The 22061-nt window shown below is 41.3% G+C and overlaps 1 protein-coding gene across 1 annotated transcript; it reads left to right on the plus strand.

The window, feature by feature from the left end:
- Positions 1-1255: 1255 nt before the first annotated feature.
- Positions 1256-5558, plus strand: LOC146504721 (DELTA-actitoxin-Afr1a-like). Its single transcript, XM_085181989.1, has 2 exons — positions 1256-3161; positions 3661-5558. The coding sequence occupies exons 1-2, from the start codon at positions 2977-2979 to the stop codon at positions 4079-4081; spliced, it is 606 nt and encodes a 201-aa protein (XP_085038115.1). The 5' UTR covers positions 1256-2976; the 3' UTR covers positions 4082-5558.
- Positions 5559-22061: the final 16503 nt, after the last annotated feature.

Raw genomic sequence — 22061 nt, forward strand, 5'->3', positions numbered from 1 at the left:
TGGTCTTCTCCTGCTCCTGCAACAAAAAATGGTAAAAATGGCCTGCATTTTTACCATTGCAGAAGACACACACACAGATACATCCAGCCCTCTGCTCTGATAATGTGTAGCTTGCTCATCAGCTTAGAAGTGACCACAACGCAACCTCACACAGTGGTTGACTTGCACAGTGATAAAGATTTTAATATTTAATTCATCTTCTCCATCTTGTAGTTTTAGCTTTTGTATACAGGGTTCAGCATATTACTTGTTTTTATAGTTGTGCTCTACATCTCAACAATGTCTCATAATAGGATGACAGGTTTTCAAACAGGTCAAGTGCCTCTTTTCCTTCATCACATATGTCATTGTACTGAATTTGAGCAACCCTAATCTTAATGCAGACTACTTTTAGAATTTATCCACCTCAGTTAAATCTATGGTCTGGAGCACAGGCTGCCGTCGATCAGGGCATATCTTAACTGCTGCTGGTGTGGGCATCTCTGCATGCTCATCAAGGCCGCTGTGTTTTCAGAAAATGTCTAACATTTGACATTTTCCAGCAGCCATTTTACCCTTTAAAATCACATTGTTTATGACAACATCCAAAAAAAATTGCGCTGCCAGGAGCGATTATTATTAATTTTTTAATGAATGTGCTGTCTCCCTGTGAGGCAGTCTTGCTTACTTGGGAATCCATGATAACAACACAACCGGTGCCACAGGCCACGCGTGCTCCGCACTACTTCACACAAACGCACACAAACAACACAAATTAGGCCTACCACGCGCGATCGTAGCTCAAGAGTTGGCAGTTTGCCTTGCAATTGGAAGGTTGCTGGTTTGAGCCCCGGCTTGGTCATTGTGTCCTTGGGCGAGACACTTCACCTACCGCCTACTGGTGATGGCCAGAGGGGCCAATGGCGCGATATGGCAGCCTCGCTTCTGTCAGTCTGCCCCAGGGCAGCTGTGGCTACAACTGTAGCTGTCTCCACCAGTGTGTGAATGAATAGTGGAATTGTAAAGTGCTTTGAGGGTCACTTTTATTTTTACAAATGATTTTAGTTTTGCTTTAGAAAACTCCACCATTGTCCTACACGCAGGTGATTCAATGTCAAATGATATACTGAATCACATTTATATTTGACAGTGGGAGGTTCTGTTATTGAACAGGTCTCTGAGACAAAGTTACTCAGTTTAACTGTTAACGGTATGTTAAATTGGACAGTCATATAAATCAATTATTGACAATGGACAGGAGTGTTTCCATTGTAAAGCACCAGAGGAAATGCAATTCTAATAGAGTAATATAATAGTAGTAAACATTATTTTTGTCACATTTAGATTGTGTCGCAAATTTTAATATTTAATTCATCTTCTCCATCTTGTAGTTGTGACGCAATAACATTGTCATCCCCTATGTAGCCGGTGTATCAGAAAAACTCAGGAGGGTTTTCTCCAAGCATGACATCCCAGTGTACTTCAGACCCAGCAACACACTCAGACAAAAACTGGTTCACCCAAAAGACGAAACGCCAAAACACAGACTTAACAATGTGGTGTTTGCTGTACAGTGCAGCGAGGAATGCCCAGACCTCTACATTGGAGAGACCAAACAGCCACTTCACAAGCGCATGGCACAACACAGAAGAGCCACCTCCACAGGACAAGACTCAGCTGTCCATCTGCATTTTAAGGATAAAGGTCACTCTGAGGATGCCAATGTTCATATTTTGGACAGAGAGGACAGATGGTTTGAAAGAGGAGTGAAAGAAGCATCTATGTCCACTGTGAGCGACCATCTTTGAACAGAGGCGGTGGTTTACGACACCAACTGTCGGCCATCTATAATCCAGTTTTGAGATCCCTCCCCAGACGTCTTAACGCCCACTCACATCCTGGGCCATCTGACCTCAGGAATTCGCATGATAAGGTGGGGCCAGGTTTCACAATGAACTCACCCGAAACTCTGGCTGATTGGGACCCACACCCAGTTTCACACCTTGGCTCAGGCGATTAGAGGATCATCAGGGGGTCCTTTTGTCCCTCTGTGGGGGGAAACTCCCACTAGGTTTATATCTGGGACTCTCCACCATTTGACCTTAGAACTGAAGAAGCTTCTCGGATGAAGGTGAAACGTCTTCAAGTAACTTAAAGAAGTCCAGACGCTTTTCTTTGTAAGCTCCTTTGACAATTCAAAATGATAATAATTCCAGCCTCTGTTATACATTTATGTTTGGGTGAGTTTTTCGCCCACCACAGAAACCTTCCTATGAAGTCCTCTCGCACAGCGGTCCACAACCTTTTTTGCGCCACGGACCGCTTTGTGCCCGACAATATTTTCACAGACCGACCTTCAAGGTGTCGCGGATAAATACAACAAAATAAAACTAAAAAAGAAGATTTATTCATAACACACGTGAAAAGACCCAGGAAAACCCAGTTAACGAAAAAAATGATAACAAAATAATGCTAAAAACCGCTAAAAACCCTGAAAACCAGACATTTCACACCCGAGTCTCAACTCTCGCGGCCCGGTACCAAATGACTCACAGATCGGTATCGGTCCGTGGCCCGGGGGTTGGGGGCCGCTGCTCTAAGACACCTCTAAGGTGTAGATGACAATGATGGATGTAGAACTGACCTTTTTATGTAAAATGACAGTTCCAAAAGCAAACATATTTGGTCGATGCTGAGAGTGGTCCTGTTGCTGAGGTTGGGGTCATCCTGTAATCTATTACGAACTACCTCCAATGCTTCCGTTACTGGGATGCAAGTGAAGAGAGATGTAATATCGTACGAGACCATGGTTTCATCTGCCTCCGTAACACGATCATGTTACAGACTCTTTTACAGCTTTTTTTCCCCCTTTAGGACCGTCTGTATGATCCACTCAGTCACCTATAACATCTCTTAGTTTCTGACTTCGATTCTCAGCCTGTTGGAAGGCAGCTCTGAACACCACATCCAGAACACCTTGGATTTTGTTGAGACACTATGATGGCATTTGTATTATGTGTATTGTCGTTAGCCATGTTCTCACTGATGTACAGATGCTTCCAGAAACAGAAATATGTTGTTCTCTCTCTTTTTGTTCTTCAGTTTGCAGACATCATGGGTGCTCATCAGTCCACCATTTATATTACAAACAAGAGTGACCGGTACACCCTTTGTGAACCCAGGTGAATACACATTTGTTCTTTAGTGTTATAGTCATGATTTCTAAAGTGGGCAGCATCTTTCTGTTACTGTAAATTTCTACATGTTAAATATCTAAACTGCAAGCAATTTAAATCTATTTTTTCACTTTCTTTTACAAACTCATACATATTGACCTTTCATGCAGGTGAGTGCTGCTGAACAGAGCTGCTGAATAAAAAAAAAGAGAAATTTACATCAAATCAAGTAGAATTGAGCTCAGCAGCATAACACTTGTCTTTGTGCAAAAAAAGCTGCAACTGAGACAAACACTTAACACATCAGCACTTGAAATTAGAGTAATTTATAGGAAGTTACATGTTTGTCTTTGAAACGTTTTTATTGCAACTGAGAAGCTGCCTGCACATCGCCTCACAGCTATGTTTCTTTCTCTAAACAAACTGATCCACCTGCCTCATTAGGAGGAGTATGGATCCTGTTTGAATAAGAATATTAATTCATATTTTTCTTTTTTCTGAACAGTCTGTATCTTGTTAGCGGACGCTGCCAAATTCCATTGCCAGCAAAACTTGAGCCTTCTGAATCTGGCAACACTCTGTTCTCTGGCAGCACCGGGCGTGGATCTGTTGGAGTCTTCACCTATGATCTCTACGATACAGCTACAAAGAGAGCTGATAAGAAAATAGCTGTCATGTTCTCTGTTCCTTTTGACAAACGCTTGTACTCTAACTGGTGCGCAGTTGGAGTCTTTGGTAGGGAGACAAACTGTGATAATGCTCTTTATCATAAGATGTATTACTGTCCTGAAAGAGGGTTTGTGAGAGGAAAAGCTGATGGTCATGATCTGACTCACACAGTTGAAGATGTTGCTGTTAAATCCAACATGACAAAATTCAGCGTTGCAACATTAAAAGTTGAAGTACACAATATGGAACAAAATTAATTATGAAAATGGTCTGATTGCTTCACTTTAGCCTCTCAATACCCTACAATATTATTGTAGACTCACCAACACATCAGACTAATTTCTGAGCAGATAATAATAATAAGCAGTTTAATAATAAAATGACACTGAAAAAAAAAATCAGTAAAGATGCTTGCAATTGATTTTGGGGTGAAACTCATACATACACAACATAACCTGCTCCTGACAGTTTGAGTTTTTAATTTTCTGAGCTGCAGCTGTTTGAATTTGTGAACCAAGTTTTGGTAAACTCAGATTAACCCTGAGTTTACCAAAATGATTCAAAATCCTCTGGAGTTAAAATCTGTAGTTCTTTAAAAATAGAGTTTTAACATTTTACAAAACAATCTATAAACTGTGAAGCTGCAATGGGAGAGTTCAGGGATTTAATAATCTGTTATTGGTTTTGCTGGGAATACTTTCTGAGGAAAAACTGGTTATGTGTTTCCTGCCTGTGCATTGATTTAGATATGAGGTTTATGGTTTTCTGAGCCCTGAGCATGAATAAAGAAATCAGACTTTACTCAAACTCATCTCTGTGCTTTATTCACTATTCACTTTATTCTCGTTCTATTTAACCTGAACGAGCCTCTAAAAAAAGCAGCAATCACCTCTCCCTGTTTTTATTACCAATGTTCATTTTAAAGCTTAGTTTTTGAATCCTTACAATGTAACTACAGTCCAGCCCATGCAGCACTAATGACTAACCTCGTACTGTCGATGGATTATCTCAGTTGTGCTCCTGAGTAAACATTGGTCCGTTTACAAACAGAGCTGGATTAGCAGCCAGACAAAGGTCCGAAAAGCTGAAAATCAGCATTTGATTATCATTATTATTATTATTATATATCCTGTTTATGTGGATGCACTTTTCTATCTGTCAGTGCTGAAGCAGTCGTCACTGATCACATAATTGTGAGGGATGTTTCCAGCACCTCGCTGAATCTGAGCCATTAAGATTTGAGGCAGCTCTGAAAGCAAAGCAGGTCTGAGCCTGTGTTAGCAAGCTGTACCTAATAAAGTGGCAGCAAGGACTCAGTCAGTAATGATCAGAGCCAGCAGGGGGCAGCACAGAGAGGCGAGGTGCTGTCAAAAAGCAGGCTCACATCAGACTGGTCATATTCCATCATCTATACCTGAAATAATCATCAAACACACGCAGAGCAGAAACATGTGGAAACATCTGGAGCTCAGTCTCAGTTTGATCCCTCAGAGGTTTACCTCAGTCCTGCTCCTCTGCTTCCTGTTTACAGCGCACACATCATGCTGTGCACTGAGAGTCATGTGGTCAAAGCGAGGCTCTGGTACTCTGACAGAGAGCTAGCACAGTTATCCTAATGTGTGACATCACTTCTAACCACAGAGCATTCAGCTTTCACAGCAGCCACCATCCTGTCACAATGAGCATGTGCAAACACAGCAGCCACCATCCTGTCACACTGAGCATGTGCAAACACAGCAGCCACCATCCTGTCACACTGAGCATGTGCAACCACAGCAGCCACCATCCTGTCACACTGAGCATGTGCAAACACAGCAGACAACATCCTGTCACACTGAGCATGTGCAAACACAGCAGCCAACATCCTGTCACACTGAGCATGTGCAAACACAGCAGCCACCATCCCGTCACACTGAGCATGTGCAAACACAGCAGCCACCATCCCGTCACACTGAGCATGTGCAAACACAGCAGCCACCATCCCGTCACACTGAGCATGTGCAAACACAGCAGCCACCATCCCGTCACACTGAGCATGTGCAAACACAGCAGCCACCATCCCGTCACACTGAGCATGTGCAAACACAGCAGCCACCATCCCGTCACACTGAGCATGTGCAAACACAGCAGCCACCATCCCGTCACACTGAGCATGTGCAAACACAGCAGCCACCATCCCATCACACTGAGCATATGGAAACACAGCAGCCAACATCCTGTCACACTGAGCATGTGCAAACACAGCTCTCAGCTTCCCTCACTCACAAGCTCCAGCCTCCAGTTAAAAGCCCAGAACAAACCTTGTGACCAACACAGCGCAGACAGAGGTGATATTCACACTCTGGTTCTGGGTGGGAAACTCCCCTATAATCTCTGATGTCACAGCTGCTAAATTAGACTGAAGCCAGACTCAACAGAAACAGCCTCAAAGACTCAGAGAGAGAGTGCTGCTCCATCTCTGGACCCAAATATATGTTCCACCACCACGCTGCAATGCATCCTGGGATAGGGTGGGCCCACCTGTCCTTCAAATCCAGGAAGAAGGAGGACACGTTTGTGGGAGCCTGGGATTCTGGATGGTCTTCGTGGCCTCGCTGTGATGTCATGGACCTTCAGAGGAAGCAGAGGCTGAATTGAAACACACCTACTGACTTCATGTGTTCTGCTCTAACAGCTGCCATGTGTCACAGTGTGGATAATAAAGCCATCAAACTTCACTCAGCTCCAATAACACCATCAGTGTTTGATGTCCAGAGGATTCATCAGCTTTAACCATGATAGAAGCTGGAAGTTAGGATGAAGATGAACCAGGTTGTGACTGAAGGACAAAGCTGAAACTTACAGATGTGTACAGATGTGTGGAAAACTCATCAGCAGCCATTTTGGAGGCTGGGAGTCCTCCCAGCTGACAGTAGAAAAGTCTGATTTTTACTATGAAAACCACAAACATGTTTAATCATCTTTACAACTTAGATAAACTGTTCATGTCCACAATCTTTCAAACACCAGATCTATTGTTAAGGGTACAAATATTGAGGAGGAGAATAAAAACAACCATGGTCCAGAAGAGCTTGGTCAAACAATTGATTTTAATGACCACACGCAGCGTGGGGAGATGTACACTGCAAAACATCAGCTGTAGATCTCCGCCCAAAAAGACACTTCAGATTGCTTTTGATTCATCAGGGTTAACGCCCCCTCATGCGTCATCAGATACAATACATGCATACGTCAAATCAAAACCACTATGACTTTTAACACAGTTTAAAAAGAACATTGTCTCCGTCTGCACAGCAGGTGCTTTGTGTCCATCTTCTGACTCTCGCCTCTCCAAAACCTTGGGCCATGCTCTGCAACAAACTAGCAATTCTGCACGCACAAAAATGCAGTTGCAAGCAAATATATCTGAACTCTCACCTAGAACATAGCCTACGTACAGTGTGTGCAGGTGTGTGTGTGTATGTGTGTGTGGCTCGACCTCACACGAACTTTGTCTTATGAGAAGAGAGGCCAATTCTCCTGTGCATAATAACCTAACTGAAACTATATCTGTAATATGTTGAATAAATGTCCTAATCAAGAACCTCTACTAAAAGCTCAATCAAAAGATATAAATGAATAAAAGACAATAATGAATAACCTGGTTGTTCAAATAGCATCCAGACAGCTCCTAAAAGTAACTTTCACTTTCACAAGCACGCTCAAAAGCCTGCAGTTTCCTGTCTACTCTGGCACAGAGTGTACTCAGAGTTAGGCCTTTCTTTTATGACCCAACAGAATCAACACGTAAACATTTAAGATTATAACAAGCATTCAAAAGCATTTAAGATTATTGATTCAACTCAACAGTTTAAAGTGGTTATCACTGCACCTGTAATAAAGGCTAATTGGGTGCCAATATGTTTAAACATCTGAATATAATATCAATACTGCAGATTGTATTATTAATGCAATGGTAATGAGGATGATTATTAACAATAGCAGCAAAATATTTCTCTAATCCCCACACTATGTGCAAGATTTACATGAAATGAAGCAAACGCAAACTCAGGTATTATCTGTACAAATACTTCAAAGTTTTTCCACAACAATCAGGTATATACAATAAGATAGCACACAAATGATTTGTGCCACTACAAAAAATAGTTCCTGTCCTCCAGCAGACATTAAGACACATCACAGGCCTGACAACAGGAAGTGTATCACTCCTAAAAACGACACACTTAAAAAGCTGAACAGAGTCCAAAGTGTGGAGAACCAATGAGAAAAAATACAGAGAGACGTGAGAGCAGAGCAGCCAATCAGATGGGTTCAGGGCTCAGGGGGCGGAGCTGCAGACTGAGGTGGAGCAGAGTGGACTCTACATGAGAGACTGCAGATGATAAACTTTGACAATAATTCATTGATGAACGTGTGTTTATGTGAGGTCAGATTATAAATGTCCTCAGTCAGCTGTTCAGTCTGTGTTTAGATCTTATGGTAGCGCAAACATTATTGCATGTTACCCACAATTCATGTGAAACCTTCACAGTGGAATCATTCACATCCATGTGTTAGCTGTTTTACTGCTGGACCATTTCTAATGTGCATTTAACTGTATGATCTCTAATCAATGATCCAAATCGTTGATTCAACTCATCAAAGCCACAAAATGGACTTTAAATACTCGATTTGTGAGATTTGAAGTCAAATGTGAAGAAATAATTTCTCTGTCATTACTGCTGCTGCAGACATACACATATCAAAGCTGAGTTTGTGTCAAAGCACAGACATGATGAAAAATGTCAGTTTCATTGTTTTCCATGTCCTAATAAACACACACATATACATATAAACATATCTACAGTCAGATGAGATGCTTGTAATGGTTCTGTGGGGATTCAGTGAGATTCAGTAAATATCCCATGAGTCCATTTTCAGTCTGATTTCCACTTCCTGCTTTGAGCTCTGTGTGAGTCTGTCTTTACAGTCATCTGCGTGTTGATTTAAGGCAAATCAACATGATTCATGTGACAGCTGCTGCCATAGTAACCCTGTTTTGTCCACACTGAGCTGTGTCAGCTGCAGATGTTCCAGCTGTTTGACATCTGGAAGGACAGAGGGACAATGTTATGGTGCAGCAGCACCGATCTAGTGTTGTGTATCCTGCAGGTGGAGCTCCACTTATGTGAAATACTAAAGTGAAGTAACAAAGTCCAGGAAACCACTGAACTCTCCAAATCCATTTGACATCCAAATAGAAGAAAATCAAGTGGAAACTTCAAATCAAAGACAAAGTCAAACATCCAAACTCAGCCTGCAGTTCACTGTGTGCACAAACACTCACAGATGGTCACATTTGATATCTGAGCTGGGAGGAAACTGTTTAACAGCAGCTTCAGTCTCTATTAGGCCTTTTCCATTAGTACTTACTCGGCTCGGCACAGCTCCACTTGGTTCTTAGGGTTTTCCATCAGGTGCCAGTTCCTGGTACTGTTTTGTCTGGTGGCCCCTAGAGACAAAGCACGTACAAACTCCAAAACAGAGTTGAATAAAGTTGATGTAAGCAGCACCTGGTAGTCGCCCCTGTCACAAACTGCATCCTGATCCTGGAGGAGGAGGTAGCTTCCTGTCTCCAGACAAATACTTCACTGTATTACTTCATAATAAGTGTTGGTGCTTTGTGTTGGAGACATAACACATTAAACATGGTAGACTCAGACACAATAAGAGACAAAGCAGAAGTTCACACCAAACTAAACAGATATTCAAATGTAGAATCACACAAATGTAGAAATGGAAGTTACATGAAAATATGAAGAAAGTTGAAAGTATTTTGGTTTGACCACAGATTTCAAAATAAAAGCTCCATATTGACATGAACCTGGATAAGCAGCAGAAAAATGATGGATGGTGGAGCTTTGGTTGTTTTCATGTTGTCATAGTTACAGATGTATGTAAAGAGTTTCCTGTAAGGCTTTAATCAGCAGTAGTTCTCCAGGCCTTCTGACAGTCTGTCACAGTTTCTCACACGCTGCTTTCTCACCTGTTTTCACTGCAGTCCTTGTACTTGATGGTTTTCAGAGGAACTGAACTATGAATCATCAGGATCCAGACTGGAGTGAAGCAGGAAGCTCAGCTTTTGTATTGTGTCCACTGCAAACACGTGTCAGCAGCGTCCTCATTCTAGGACAGCTGTAATCTGCAGAGAGCCCATCGTTTCCGGTCTGTTCAGACAGTTTCCTCCACTAAACTCATCTGAATATTCAGCCACAGTCCTCCTCCTCTTTCAGAGACTAAACAGCTTCAGGACTGGACTCCTTTATTACAGCCTGTCCTCATTTTAAAGGAGCTTCATCACAAGTTGAAGTATGGAGGAGAGCGTTGGCTTCACGTGACTCAGCACACAAATGTCACGGTTCTGGGTCAGTTTGACCCAGTATTTTGAGTTGTTATGTTTTGGTTTATTTTTGAATGATGATGATTATGATGATGTTCTATGTTCCAGCTTATTCTGGTTTATGTTTAGTTCTACCCGTGTTAAGTCTGTGTTTCTTAGTCTGCGTCCTTGTGTATTGTTTCCTGTTTTATTGTGAAAGTCTATGTCTTATGTTAGTGTGTGCAGCTTTGCTCCCCTTGTCTCGTTAGCGCTGATCTCTCCCAGCTGTGTCTCCCTCCTGTTGCCCATTCCCTGATTACCACCCTCTGTATATTAGCCCTGTGTTTTCCCGTGCTGCGTTGTACCCTCAGAATTATGCCTGTGTGTTTCAGTTCTCTGTTGCCAGTAGTCTCAGTCTCGTCAGGTTTTGTTTTCTCCAGCAATAAAGCTGAGGTTTTGAGCTACATTTCCATGTTTGAGTCCTGCACTTGGATCCACATCTCCACCTGCCCGCACACAGAGTCCTGATAACAAAGCTTCAACAGAAGGAGGCGCTCCGTCTAGAGGCTCAGCTGGAACCAGCGGTGAAGGTAAACAGGCTGTTTCCTGCTCTGGATGTGAAGTCTCTGTGGGAGGGGCTTTGCTCTGGAAATGTGACACTAACTCAAAGCATGAAATCAAATCAGTGTCAGGACTTGGCAGAAAATGTTCTCCCCTAAATCTTTTCATGGCTCTGTCGTCCTCGCCTGGTTTGAAACACAGGTCCCTCTTTTTGAAGTCCAATAATCCTGATACTGCTGCAATAATGAGAAGCATGAATAGGAGAACAGTCCCATGATCTCTGTGTCAGCTGCAGATGTTCCTGCTGTTATCAGCTGGCATCTGGAAGGACACAGGGACACTGTTAGAGGACAGATGTTGCAACACAAAGACTCGATCAGGACCTGCTGATGGTTCAATGTTTGTCTGTGATATCTCTCACACTGAATCCAAAAATGACCCTGTTTTACCCCAGGCTGCTCAGTGCACACACATACCCCCAGGGTTACAGGGACTTCTTTCCTGACTCAGCCAAGTCCTTCACTCGTGTCTCTGCAGCTGTTCGGCCTCTTTAGACACATCTTTCACCAAATTTCTTTCCAAAGTCTTTGAAATCTTTGCTTCCTGCCTCTGCCAGGCCTGCTCTGTACTAGAGCCCTGCACAGGACTCTTGTTAAATCCCACTCCTGCTGAGTAATGGTGAGTAATTTCTCACCATTACTGCCCACTGCTCCCCAAATATTGTGTCCAACCCACCCCCACCCTCAGACTCATAGATATGAGTCTGTTTTAACGTGATGTCAGAACTACTGCCACCACCGTGCTTCACTGTGGGGAAGCTGGTCTTTGGGGTGTGGCCTCAAAAACAAAGAACTAGGTGGACACACCCACCTGAAGAGGAAAACACAGCTGTGGTACTTTTGCCTTTCAGCCATCCTTTGAATGTCTTTGAGTTTAACTGAACCAAAATGCCAGATAGCTGCTTTGCTATCAGATGCACTAATCAGCATTTATTTAGCGCTGTCAGAAGGGTGTGACAGCCACATGTGAGCACACCTCTCCTAACCCGCCTGTTTTTGGCATCATGCTATCTCAGCTCAAACCTGCTAAAGCTTTTATACGGTTTGTAAATTGAAATTGAACATTTGATGCTTTGAGCATTTCAAAGTTAAATTCCATCATTGCAAAGCAATGGCTTCTTCTGGCTCAGTACCAGGTTTTTAAGGAGGAAAATACTGAAACTGGTCACTTTGGTTTGTCTGAAATAATTCCATTATTGTGTTTATAGAAATTGTTTATGCTTCCTAAAGAAAACTAGTTTCTTTAGTGTTTTGATAATCCCTCACTCTGTTAAAGAGCACTTGGGGAAATGTTGATAAAAACTTGACCTTTCACAGAGGAACAAATCATTTTGTTTCCCAGCATGTCTTCATTATTTGTCTATGTACACACACACTGGTTTCTGTGGTTTTAGCTCAATTTGTCTCTCACACTGGTACAAATTAGTAAACATATCATAACACTTTTTATGTTTTACAGTTTTTACACAACTAAGCAGCATAACTTGATCATGATCAGTATGCTGTTTGTAAACAAGCCTGTTTACAAACAGCATACTGATCATTATTCATGTATTCCTGTTAAAGGAAGTTTAAATAGCTGATATTAAACTTGCTTGATTACAGGGTAAGCTCAGTCCCTTTTTTGAGGATACACACACATTCATACATAAATACATATGCAGTACACTGGCACTCAGTGTCTGACATGTACATGTTGTTTCTGTAACAGTTCTCTGGGATTTTTGGAGGCCAATCCATGACTGATGGTTCTTCCTCTTTGCTTTTACAGGATTGGCTGTAGGTTATACTGAAAAATGAAGCCACGTCCAATCAGATGCTTTCCAGATGGTATAATATGGTGGCTCAAAATCTGACATTTTGGTTCTGCTTTTATAATTTCATCAGTTTAGATTAATCATTCCATAAGACCTTACTGGTGCCTCATTTGGTATAAATGGGTGTGGCTGTGTGATGATGTCATTGGTGCATGAAGCATTCCCTTAGTCTGACATGTATTTGCTGGATGGAGAAACTGGAGCTACTGAAGTAAACATGTTACTGTGAGGCCACGGAACGAACCGCAGAGGAACAAAACACTTTGCCTTTAATTATTTACACATCATAAAACATCTAACATAAAAATTAGATCAAAAAATGCAAATAATCAAAACATCCGTTAGTTTCATGTTTGCTGAGTTAAAAAAGTATAAAGATTAGTTATTAGTTAGTTTTAATCAGATTCTCAGCTAAAAAAAAATAAATCTTCTAAATTCTCTATTTATTTATTTATCAGCATTTGATCAAAAATATTTTATCTCTGTGTCTAAAAAGACTCAAAACTAACTTTCCACAGCAGCTGATCAGATACTGTAGAGATGTAATCTATTACTCTGCTGAGACAGAAACTCTCTCTGAGATGTGCTAACAGTGATCTGTCAATCATTTTGTTTTACACAAACTTCTTCTTTACAAACTTCTTGCTCTCACATAGAGATCGCTAACAGTCATCCATGGCAGCTACGGTCAGCTGACTCTGTGGACTCTTTTAATAAGCAGTTTAAAACCTCACAGATTACTGATGATGTTCACTGTGTGAAAAGCCTTTTAAACTTTACATCAGTCGTGTTTGTTAAAAATAAAAATCAGCATGGAGTCACTGACAGAACAGCAGCAACAAACAGCCTGTTAACGTATATTTATATATTTATTTCAGAAATTATTCCTAACAAAAAGCTGAAAATAAAAACACAATCAAAGCAGTAAAGTCCATATTATGAAGTGAAGTGCTGCATCACAACAATTTTAAATGCCAGTATATATTATTTATAGCAATTAAAACAATATAGTGCAGATAAACATGGTGCTCTGATCAATCTGCTCTTAAACACAACAACAAAATACATTTTCAATTAGATCTGATCATGATTCTCATCAGAGTGAAGAACTGGTTTCTAACATTTATTATAGATCTAACTGATATCAGACTGATAGAAACAGAAGAATATTCAGAATTATACTCTTACAACACTTTAAGATATGTGAATGATATATGGATTAAGTGCTAATTCTAATAGGTCACATAAAATCAAACAAAATCAGATAACCTTTATATTTTTAATATATAATATATACTGACACTACTACCATTAATACTACTACTACTACTACTACTAATAATAATAATAATAATAATAATGGCTATAACCATATTAAGTGTGTGTCGTGTCTCAGCTGGAAGCATTTGAAGAGCAGAGCAGCTGAAGCTGTGTTTTGTCAGGTTTGTTTCATGAACATTTCTCAGACAGAAGAAGGTGATATTCCAACAGAGCTGAAAAGGAGAGCCGTCGATGCCTTACATTTGAAGAGCAGAGCAGCTGGAAAAAAGCTGTGACTCCACTGTGAGATGGACGCTGTGATTCATCACCAGCAACACACTGACCTGCATTCATCCATAGATGACACTCAGGACCCTGGTTCCACAGCTGTTCTTGTTCACAGAAGCATCCAGTTTGAGAGGAAACTGTATAATGCAATGATGATGTTCCAGCGTCATGTTGTTGCTCCTCCTCCACATGCTTACCTGCCACAGTTTAACTCCGCCTCTCAGACAGTCATGTCACCTGATCTGCATGTTGTGCTGTACGATGACGTCATCTTGACGTTGACGAGGAGGGCGAGAAAAAGTAGGTAGTCCTGCAGATGGCGATCTTGCACCGTGTTCAGAGAGCCGACACTTTGATGATGCTGCTCTACTCAACTTACTTTTAGCCTGGGTTGGACTCTATATGAGCAGCTTCACCTCTGGTTTCACTGTTAAATACACTTGTTTGATTTCACTTGTAAAAGCTGAAAAATAAATATTTTAAGAAAGAAAGTGTACTTTATTGATCCCCGTGGGGAAATGCCTCTCTGCATTTAACCCATTCACTGAGTGAAGCAGTGGGCAGCCATTGGGCGCCCGGAGAGCAGTGTGTGGGGACGGTACCTTGCTCAGGGGTACCTCAGGGTAGCTGTTCAGGGGAATCGAACCCCCGACCTTCCGATCGTGGGGTCACCACTCTACCTACTGAGCTATCCCTTTTATTGCAAAATTATTTGTTAACTTTTTTGAGGGTCAAATATCTTGTTTGATTTGAGGAATGAACTGTTAAGGTGGAAAAAAATGAATCAGGTTAAAATACTTTAAATGAGTGAAGATGTGTAATGTAATTTAAATGCTGATAATGGTTGTAGTGGGCTTGTAATGTAAATGTGTCTGATTAAATGTGACATTAATGGTGACGCTGCATAAACCTGATAAAACAGTTCTATTAGTGGGTCTGTGTGATCAGCATCAGTGGGTTAAGGTGAGGCCTTGACTAGTAGAACGTCATGTTGGTGACAACACATGAGCCAACATCAGACTCCGAGCGCTACGATGCTAAAGATCAGAAGATCCAGTGTGACATCATCGTTACCTGGCAACAGAAGCCCTCATCTTTATTGGAGGATATTTACACCAGCAACACTGTTTAGTTTGATATGACGGGTTAACAACATGCTGTGATATCCAGTTCATCTGTAATAGATACTGGATCTAATCAGTCAGCAGATATTTGATCAGCTTATTTATAACTATACTAGAAACAAACACAACTGTGTTGGTGATTCATGCAAACTTGCATATCAGCCTTTGAAGGTTTTGTAGTATTGAGAACAAAGAGGTTGTGTTAGGGCTGAAAAGCCCGACTTGTTCTCCTCTGCAGGTCATCAAATGCACCACAGAAGTTTGTATTTGCACAAGCCTGTATATGTTTGATGGCTTTATTATTCTCTGTTCAAAGACAATAACTGTGGAAAATGTCTCATGTAGTATCAGCTTCATTTAAAATGACTGCAAACATTTAGAGAACATGTGCTGCTGTTTGTCCTACATTTCAACACTGAATGAACCCTGAAAACGTGATGGCAGCTGGCAGATTGGAGTCCACATGAAATATCGGCTGTATGAAGACTGGAAAATATAGATGATACAAATATGCAGCCAAACATTTGTGGACATGGATAAACTCTCTGATCCAAAAAGCAGGAAGTGACACAGCTAGAAAATGAAAGTGTGTAACAGCTGAAGTCAAATGTAATGCAGAGTTGAATCTGCACTTGGATCATCTGTGAAAGGTCCACATGTAGGGATTACATGAGTCCTGATGTTTGTCAGTCCAGCTTGATAACTCCATCTACTGTGGGCTACATATACTGGGCTGGTAGCTCCATAGTGTTGGAAAGAAACTATTAAATGTGCAAATTTAAAATCATCATCTCTTCTAACACAGGAGCCATGTTGAGTTTACAGCCGACCAGTCTGAAATGGAATGAAGCCCATTGACAGCCAGCAGGTCTAAACAGGAACGCACCCATTTGTATGCAATGATGTGGCTGCAGCTGACACAGGATTGGTTCAAACTAAACATCAGATGCATTTCACAGAGTTCACAAATAAACTCACGTTTTTATCTTTGAAGATCATCATAAAGTAGAATTGATGGTCCAGTAGAAACAGCAGGAGGTTTGAGCCCTTCTGATGCAGCAGAAACAGGATTTGGAGGAAGATGTTAATAGATTAGAAAGAATTGTACACTGTGGATCAATCCAAGTCTTTCTAGATAGACAGATCTTTAATAATCCCTCAGGTAGGTTCCTCTGGGACAGTCACAGATAGAGACACAAACTCTGACGTCCTTTGAAAGTTGGAATTTTCATCACTCGTCATGTACACAGATGTTAATTCTACATGTTCCTAGTACTGAACTCTAAATCAATATGAAGAAAATGCTCCTACTAATCTGCATATATGTTGATATCAAATCCTTTTCCAGCACATGGATAAATCTCTATAAATCTTTTAATCTGATCAGAATGGGCACAGTGTTGTTATTGCAGCTCCCTGATGTTTGAAAAGCTAAATGTCCATTTTAAAGTGGTCGTGTGTAGGATTGTGTTTCCTTCCTTTGTGCAGTTCTTACAGTAAACATGTTTGAATGTTTCCTGTTCCCCTGATGCTTCTTCCTGTTGGATAAAGTTGGTTTGAATAACATGTTCTTATAGGTTTCAATGAACTTCAAACTGTGATCCACTTACAAAACTGTCTCATTTTATTGGAACGATCCACATTTGCATCCATTCACGGTACATTTGACATCTGAACACGTTTGTACACATGATGAAAGGACAGATGGTGTTTGTGTGTCCTTCTTAAACTCAGTGTGAATGTTTCATCATGTAGAACTACTTAGAACAAAGTCTTTGGGAACATTTGGAGAACACGTTTAGGAAAGTAACATCCTGGTAGAACATTTTCTTAAAGCAAAGCAGAGCTGCAACATGACTGTGAGGATTCAGAAGAATAAAATCAGAATACTTTATTATTATGAAGACTAAAGTGCAGCTTAATGCTGCCAATGAACACACATGTTCTTTGTGAAAGCATGTGTGAGCACAGCTGACATGCACTACACTGACCCCACTCGCCCCATTTCTTCATCCACTTCTTGCTCTTGTGCTTGAAATGAGACGCAGACGCAGCAAAAGTGAGAGGCTCTAAAATCCACAAAAAGGGGGCTTGTTAGATCAGGATGTTGGATGTGATCCATAGAAAACATGGATAATACTCCACTTTATTTGAAGACATCTGTAGCACTGCCTCAGTTCTGGATGTTTCCACAGACTCCTCTGTGCACCTAAAGAATTCAATTCAATTCAATTCAATTTTATTTATATAGCGCCAAATCACAACAAATGTCGCCTCAAGGCGCTTCATAGATACAGAGAAAAGCCCAACAATCATATGACCCCCTATGAGCAGCACTTTGGCGACAGTGGGAAGGAAAAACTCCCTTTTAACAGGAAGAAACCTCCGGCAGAACCAGGCTCAGGGAGGGGCGGCCATCTGCTGCTCACCGGTTGGGGTGAGAGAAGGAAGACAGGATAAAGACATGCTGTGGAAGAGAGACAGAGATTAATAACAGATACGATTCAATACAGAGAGGTCTGTTAATACATAGTGAGCGAGAAAGGTGACTGGAAAGGAAAAACTCAATGCATCATGGGAATCCCCCGGCAGCCTACATCTAATTGCAGCATAACTAAGGGAGGATTCAGGGTCACTTGGTCCAGCCCTAACTATATGCTTTAGCAAAAAGGAAGGTTTTAAGCCTAATCTTAAAAGTAGAGATAGTGTCTGTCTCCTGAATCCAAACTGGAAGCTGGTTCCACAGAAGAGGGGCCTGAAAACTGAAGGCTCTCCCTCCCATTCTACTTTTAAATACTCTAGGAACAACAAGTAGGCCTGCAGAGCGAGAGCGAAGTGCTCTAATAGGGTGATATGGTACTACAAGGTCATTAAGATAAGATGGGGCCTGATTATTTAAGACCTTGTATGTGAGGAGCAGGATTTTGAATTCAATTCTGGATTTAACAGGAAGCCAATGAAGGGAAGCCAAAACAGGAGAAATATGCTCTCTCTTTCTAGTCCCTGTCAGGACTCTTGCTGCAGCATTTTGGATTAACTGAAGGCTTTTCAGTGAGTTTTTTGGACTTTCTGATAATAATGAATTACAGTAGTCTAGCCTGGAAGTAATAAATGCATGAACTAGTTTTTCAGCGTCATTCTGAGACAGGATATTTCTAATTTTAGAGATGTTGCGCAAATGGAAGAACGCAGTCTTACATATTTGTTTAATATGTGCGTTGAAGGACATATCCTGGTCAAAAATGACTCCAAGGTTCCTCACAGTGTTACTGGAGGCCAAGGTAATGCCATCCAGAGTAAGAATCTGGTTAGATACCATATTTCTAAGCTTTTCAGCGCCGAGTACAATGACCTCAGTTTTATCTGAGTTAAGAAGCAGAAAGTTAGTGGCCATCCAAGTCTTTATGTCTTTAAGACATTCCTGCAGTTTAACTAATTGGTTTGTGTTATCTGGCTTCATGGACAGATAGAGCTGGGTGTCATCTGCATAGCAGTGTAAATGTATGCTATGTCTTCTAATGATGCTGCCTAGGGGAAGCATGTATAATGTAAACAGAATTGGTCCTAGCACTGAACCCTGTGGAACTCCATAATTAACCTCAGTGTGTGAAGAGGACTCTCCATTTACATCAGGGGTGTCCAAACTTTTTTCACTGAGGGCCACATACATAAAAATATAGGAGGGGCTGGGCCACTTACTAGAAATTAGGTATATAACCTTAACTTTAGTGTATTAAAGTTAGAAAAATCACTTACATGTGGTCGAATATATTATATTGTTGAATATAATTAAAGACAAAACTGCCTTCATCACAGCTTTCCATAAATGGATCTTTATTGATTTATTCAGAAAAAGCTTTGGTAGCTCATTCTCAGAACAGCAGCCTCAGATTTCTTCTTAGACAGAAGATTTACAGCACAGAGAAAAAACAATAAAGGGGAAAATGGGACGGGCACATTTCAAGTTTGTTATTTAAGTTATTAGGCTTAGCAACACACCTATTAACGTTCGTTTGAAACCGTTATCAACATTAACAGACTGAACTGGACTTAATAACAGGAGTGCATAATTTTAGTAAATTATTCTGGTGACTATCAGCTGCGCTGGGTATGTAAATCGGGACATCCAGCCGCGGTGCTGATCGCCACTCGTGCCAAAAATCCAGACAAATGTCACTTGATCAAGGAGCAAATCTGCATCAGATGAGATCAGCTGACTTTGCGTGTACGTGGGCAGTGCACAGCGGTGTGTACTCTGTGTGTTAACAAGAAAAGCGCATATAAGAAAGTGGTGTGCAAAAGCAGGGTAGTGACAGAATTGATGCGCATTATTGATATTTGAAGCATGTGTACCTGCACATTAACACACGGGTACTGTGGAATATATTTTTTACTCACCTAAAGTGCTCGTCCACTCCCCGCAAAAAAATAGCAGCTGTGCGGCGTCTGTGGCATCAGTGCTCTCATCGCATGCGATGGAGTAAAGATCAAAAGCACAGCTTTATCAGACAGTTGCAGTTTAATGTTGGCTGACAAGTCTTCGACAACTGGATTTCTGGACATGCTGACGTTGTTGACGGGCGCATTATTTCGGTGACTTTAACGAGGCCGTGTTTTATGAGGTCTCCATCTGAAAAAGGCTTGCCATGTCTTGCGATGAGTTGGGCGACCTCATAGCTGGCTATTGTAGCCTTTTCCTGCACCTTTTGAGCACGAAAAAATTACTGTTGCTGACCCCGCAGGAGAGATACCCTTTGCTTTAATTTCTGCTCTCGATCAGCACCAGTGTAGGATGCATAGGCCTGATGTTTGGTTTCATAATGACGTCGTACATTATACTCTTTCATAACTGCCATAATTTCAGTGCAGATCAAACAGACACACTTCCCCTTGAATTCTTTGAAGAAATATTCACTCTCCCACCATGTCTGAAATTTTCTGCATTCACTTTCTACCTTTCGCTTCTTTGGTTCTGCCATGTTTAGTAACTAACTTGGGCTAAATTTCTTCTGTGATTGTCCTTTTTGGTGGAGCAACTGCCTCGATCGACAGTAGCTCCCCCTGGTGTTAAAACTAAGAAGTGCAATACACTCAAGCAAAAGTTGAAGTGCGGGCCATATTCGATTCTATTTATAAAATTACTTGCGGGCCAATTAAAAATGGATCGCGGGCCGCAGTTGGCCCGCGGGCCGGAGTTTGGACACCCCTGATTTACATGCACAAATTGGAGTCTATTAGATAGATATGATACAAACCACTGCAGTGCAGTACCTGTAATACCTACAGCATGTTCTAATCGCTCTAATAGGATATTATGGTCAACAGTATCGAATGCTGCACTAAGGTCACTAAGTAAGAGCTCTGACTTTTTGTCAGCCTGGCTACAGTGCTGAAGAGAAACCTGGGGTTGTTCTTATTTTCTTCAATCAGTGATGAGTAGTAAGCTGTTCTGGCTTTGCGGAGGGCTTTCTTATAAAGCAACAAACTATTTCTCCAGGCTAAATGATGATCCTCTAAATTTGTGACACGCCATTTCCTCTCCAGATTACGAGTCATCTGCTTTAGGGTACGTGTTTGAGAATTATACCACGGGGTCAGGTACTTCTGATTAGAGACCTTAGTTTTCACTGGAGCTACAGTATCCAGAGTCGTACGTAGTGAGGAGGTGAAATTATTAACAAGATAATCGACCTCTGTTGGGGTAGCGTTCAGATAGCTGCTCTGCTCTGTGTTGGTACAGAAAAGGTCAAAGGTCAGCAGCACATGTAGTTGGGACAATTCTTCATTTACAAACAACAGTCGCACAAACTATACAATTATTTTCCTCCAATGACGACTTTTCATTTGCAGAAATGGTCCTGTGTGATTTCTAGGCTGTGATATAAAAACTAGTTCCTAATGGCAGCGATTCACTCAGTAAACATGTGTTTCCTTCACCAACCTCACACACAGATCCAATAAGATCAGGAAGTGGGCAGTATAGTACAGTATGTGTTATTTTGTACTGTACTGCCCAAACTAAAGATCTGCTGAAGTGTTGGAAATGATTCAGATGTTTATTTTGGACGATACAGCAGAAGATCAGACATGAAAGTGGAGATAACACAGAAGACCTGCAGCAAAGGGTCAGAGGTCAGACTGGGCCACTGGATTCAACAATGAGCCAATGATCATCAAGTAGTGACTAAAGCAGAGCCCTGACGTTCTGACATTTATCACACAGTTAGAACAAATGTCTGCTGATGACTTCATCTCATGAAATGACTGATAGATGTCAATTCATTGATCAGCTGAGCTGCTGCTGCTGATCTTCATCGTGCACAGAAACATTCAGCTTGTTTCAATCAGTAAATAACTCCCACTACTCTCAGTTTGAACTGTTCCCACTCAAAATGCTGTGAGAACAATGATCATTGTAGAACTTCACAAACATCACGTGTTGTTTTCCACATGTAAGATCAGCAAACATACAGAAACTTCCTGTTGCCACACACGGCCTCTAAAATCTCTTCCATGGTTTCTGTCTGAAGTCCACTCTCTGTGTCGGATCCACAGGAAACAACAACATCTTATTAACATGGTTTTCAATGTGTCTCCTTACAAAAAGTCCAACCAATGAACAAATGTGTATATTTGTGGAGGCCGAACAAAAGCATGACACATTTCTCTGTTTCTATAAACTGGTGTCAAACACAAACATGAAGAGTTTCATTGACAGACTCCAAAATGCCCCCGCAGTGAATCAAAGGGAAATCCTACAGTGTGGCCAG

This window comes from Neolamprologus multifasciatus, chromosome 13 (genome assembly GCF_963576455.1).
Source record: "Neolamprologus multifasciatus chromosome 13, fNeoMul1.2, whole genome shotgun sequence".
NCBI classification, from domain to species: domain Eukaryota; kingdom Metazoa; phylum Chordata; class Actinopteri; order Cichliformes; family Cichlidae; genus Neolamprologus; species Neolamprologus multifasciatus.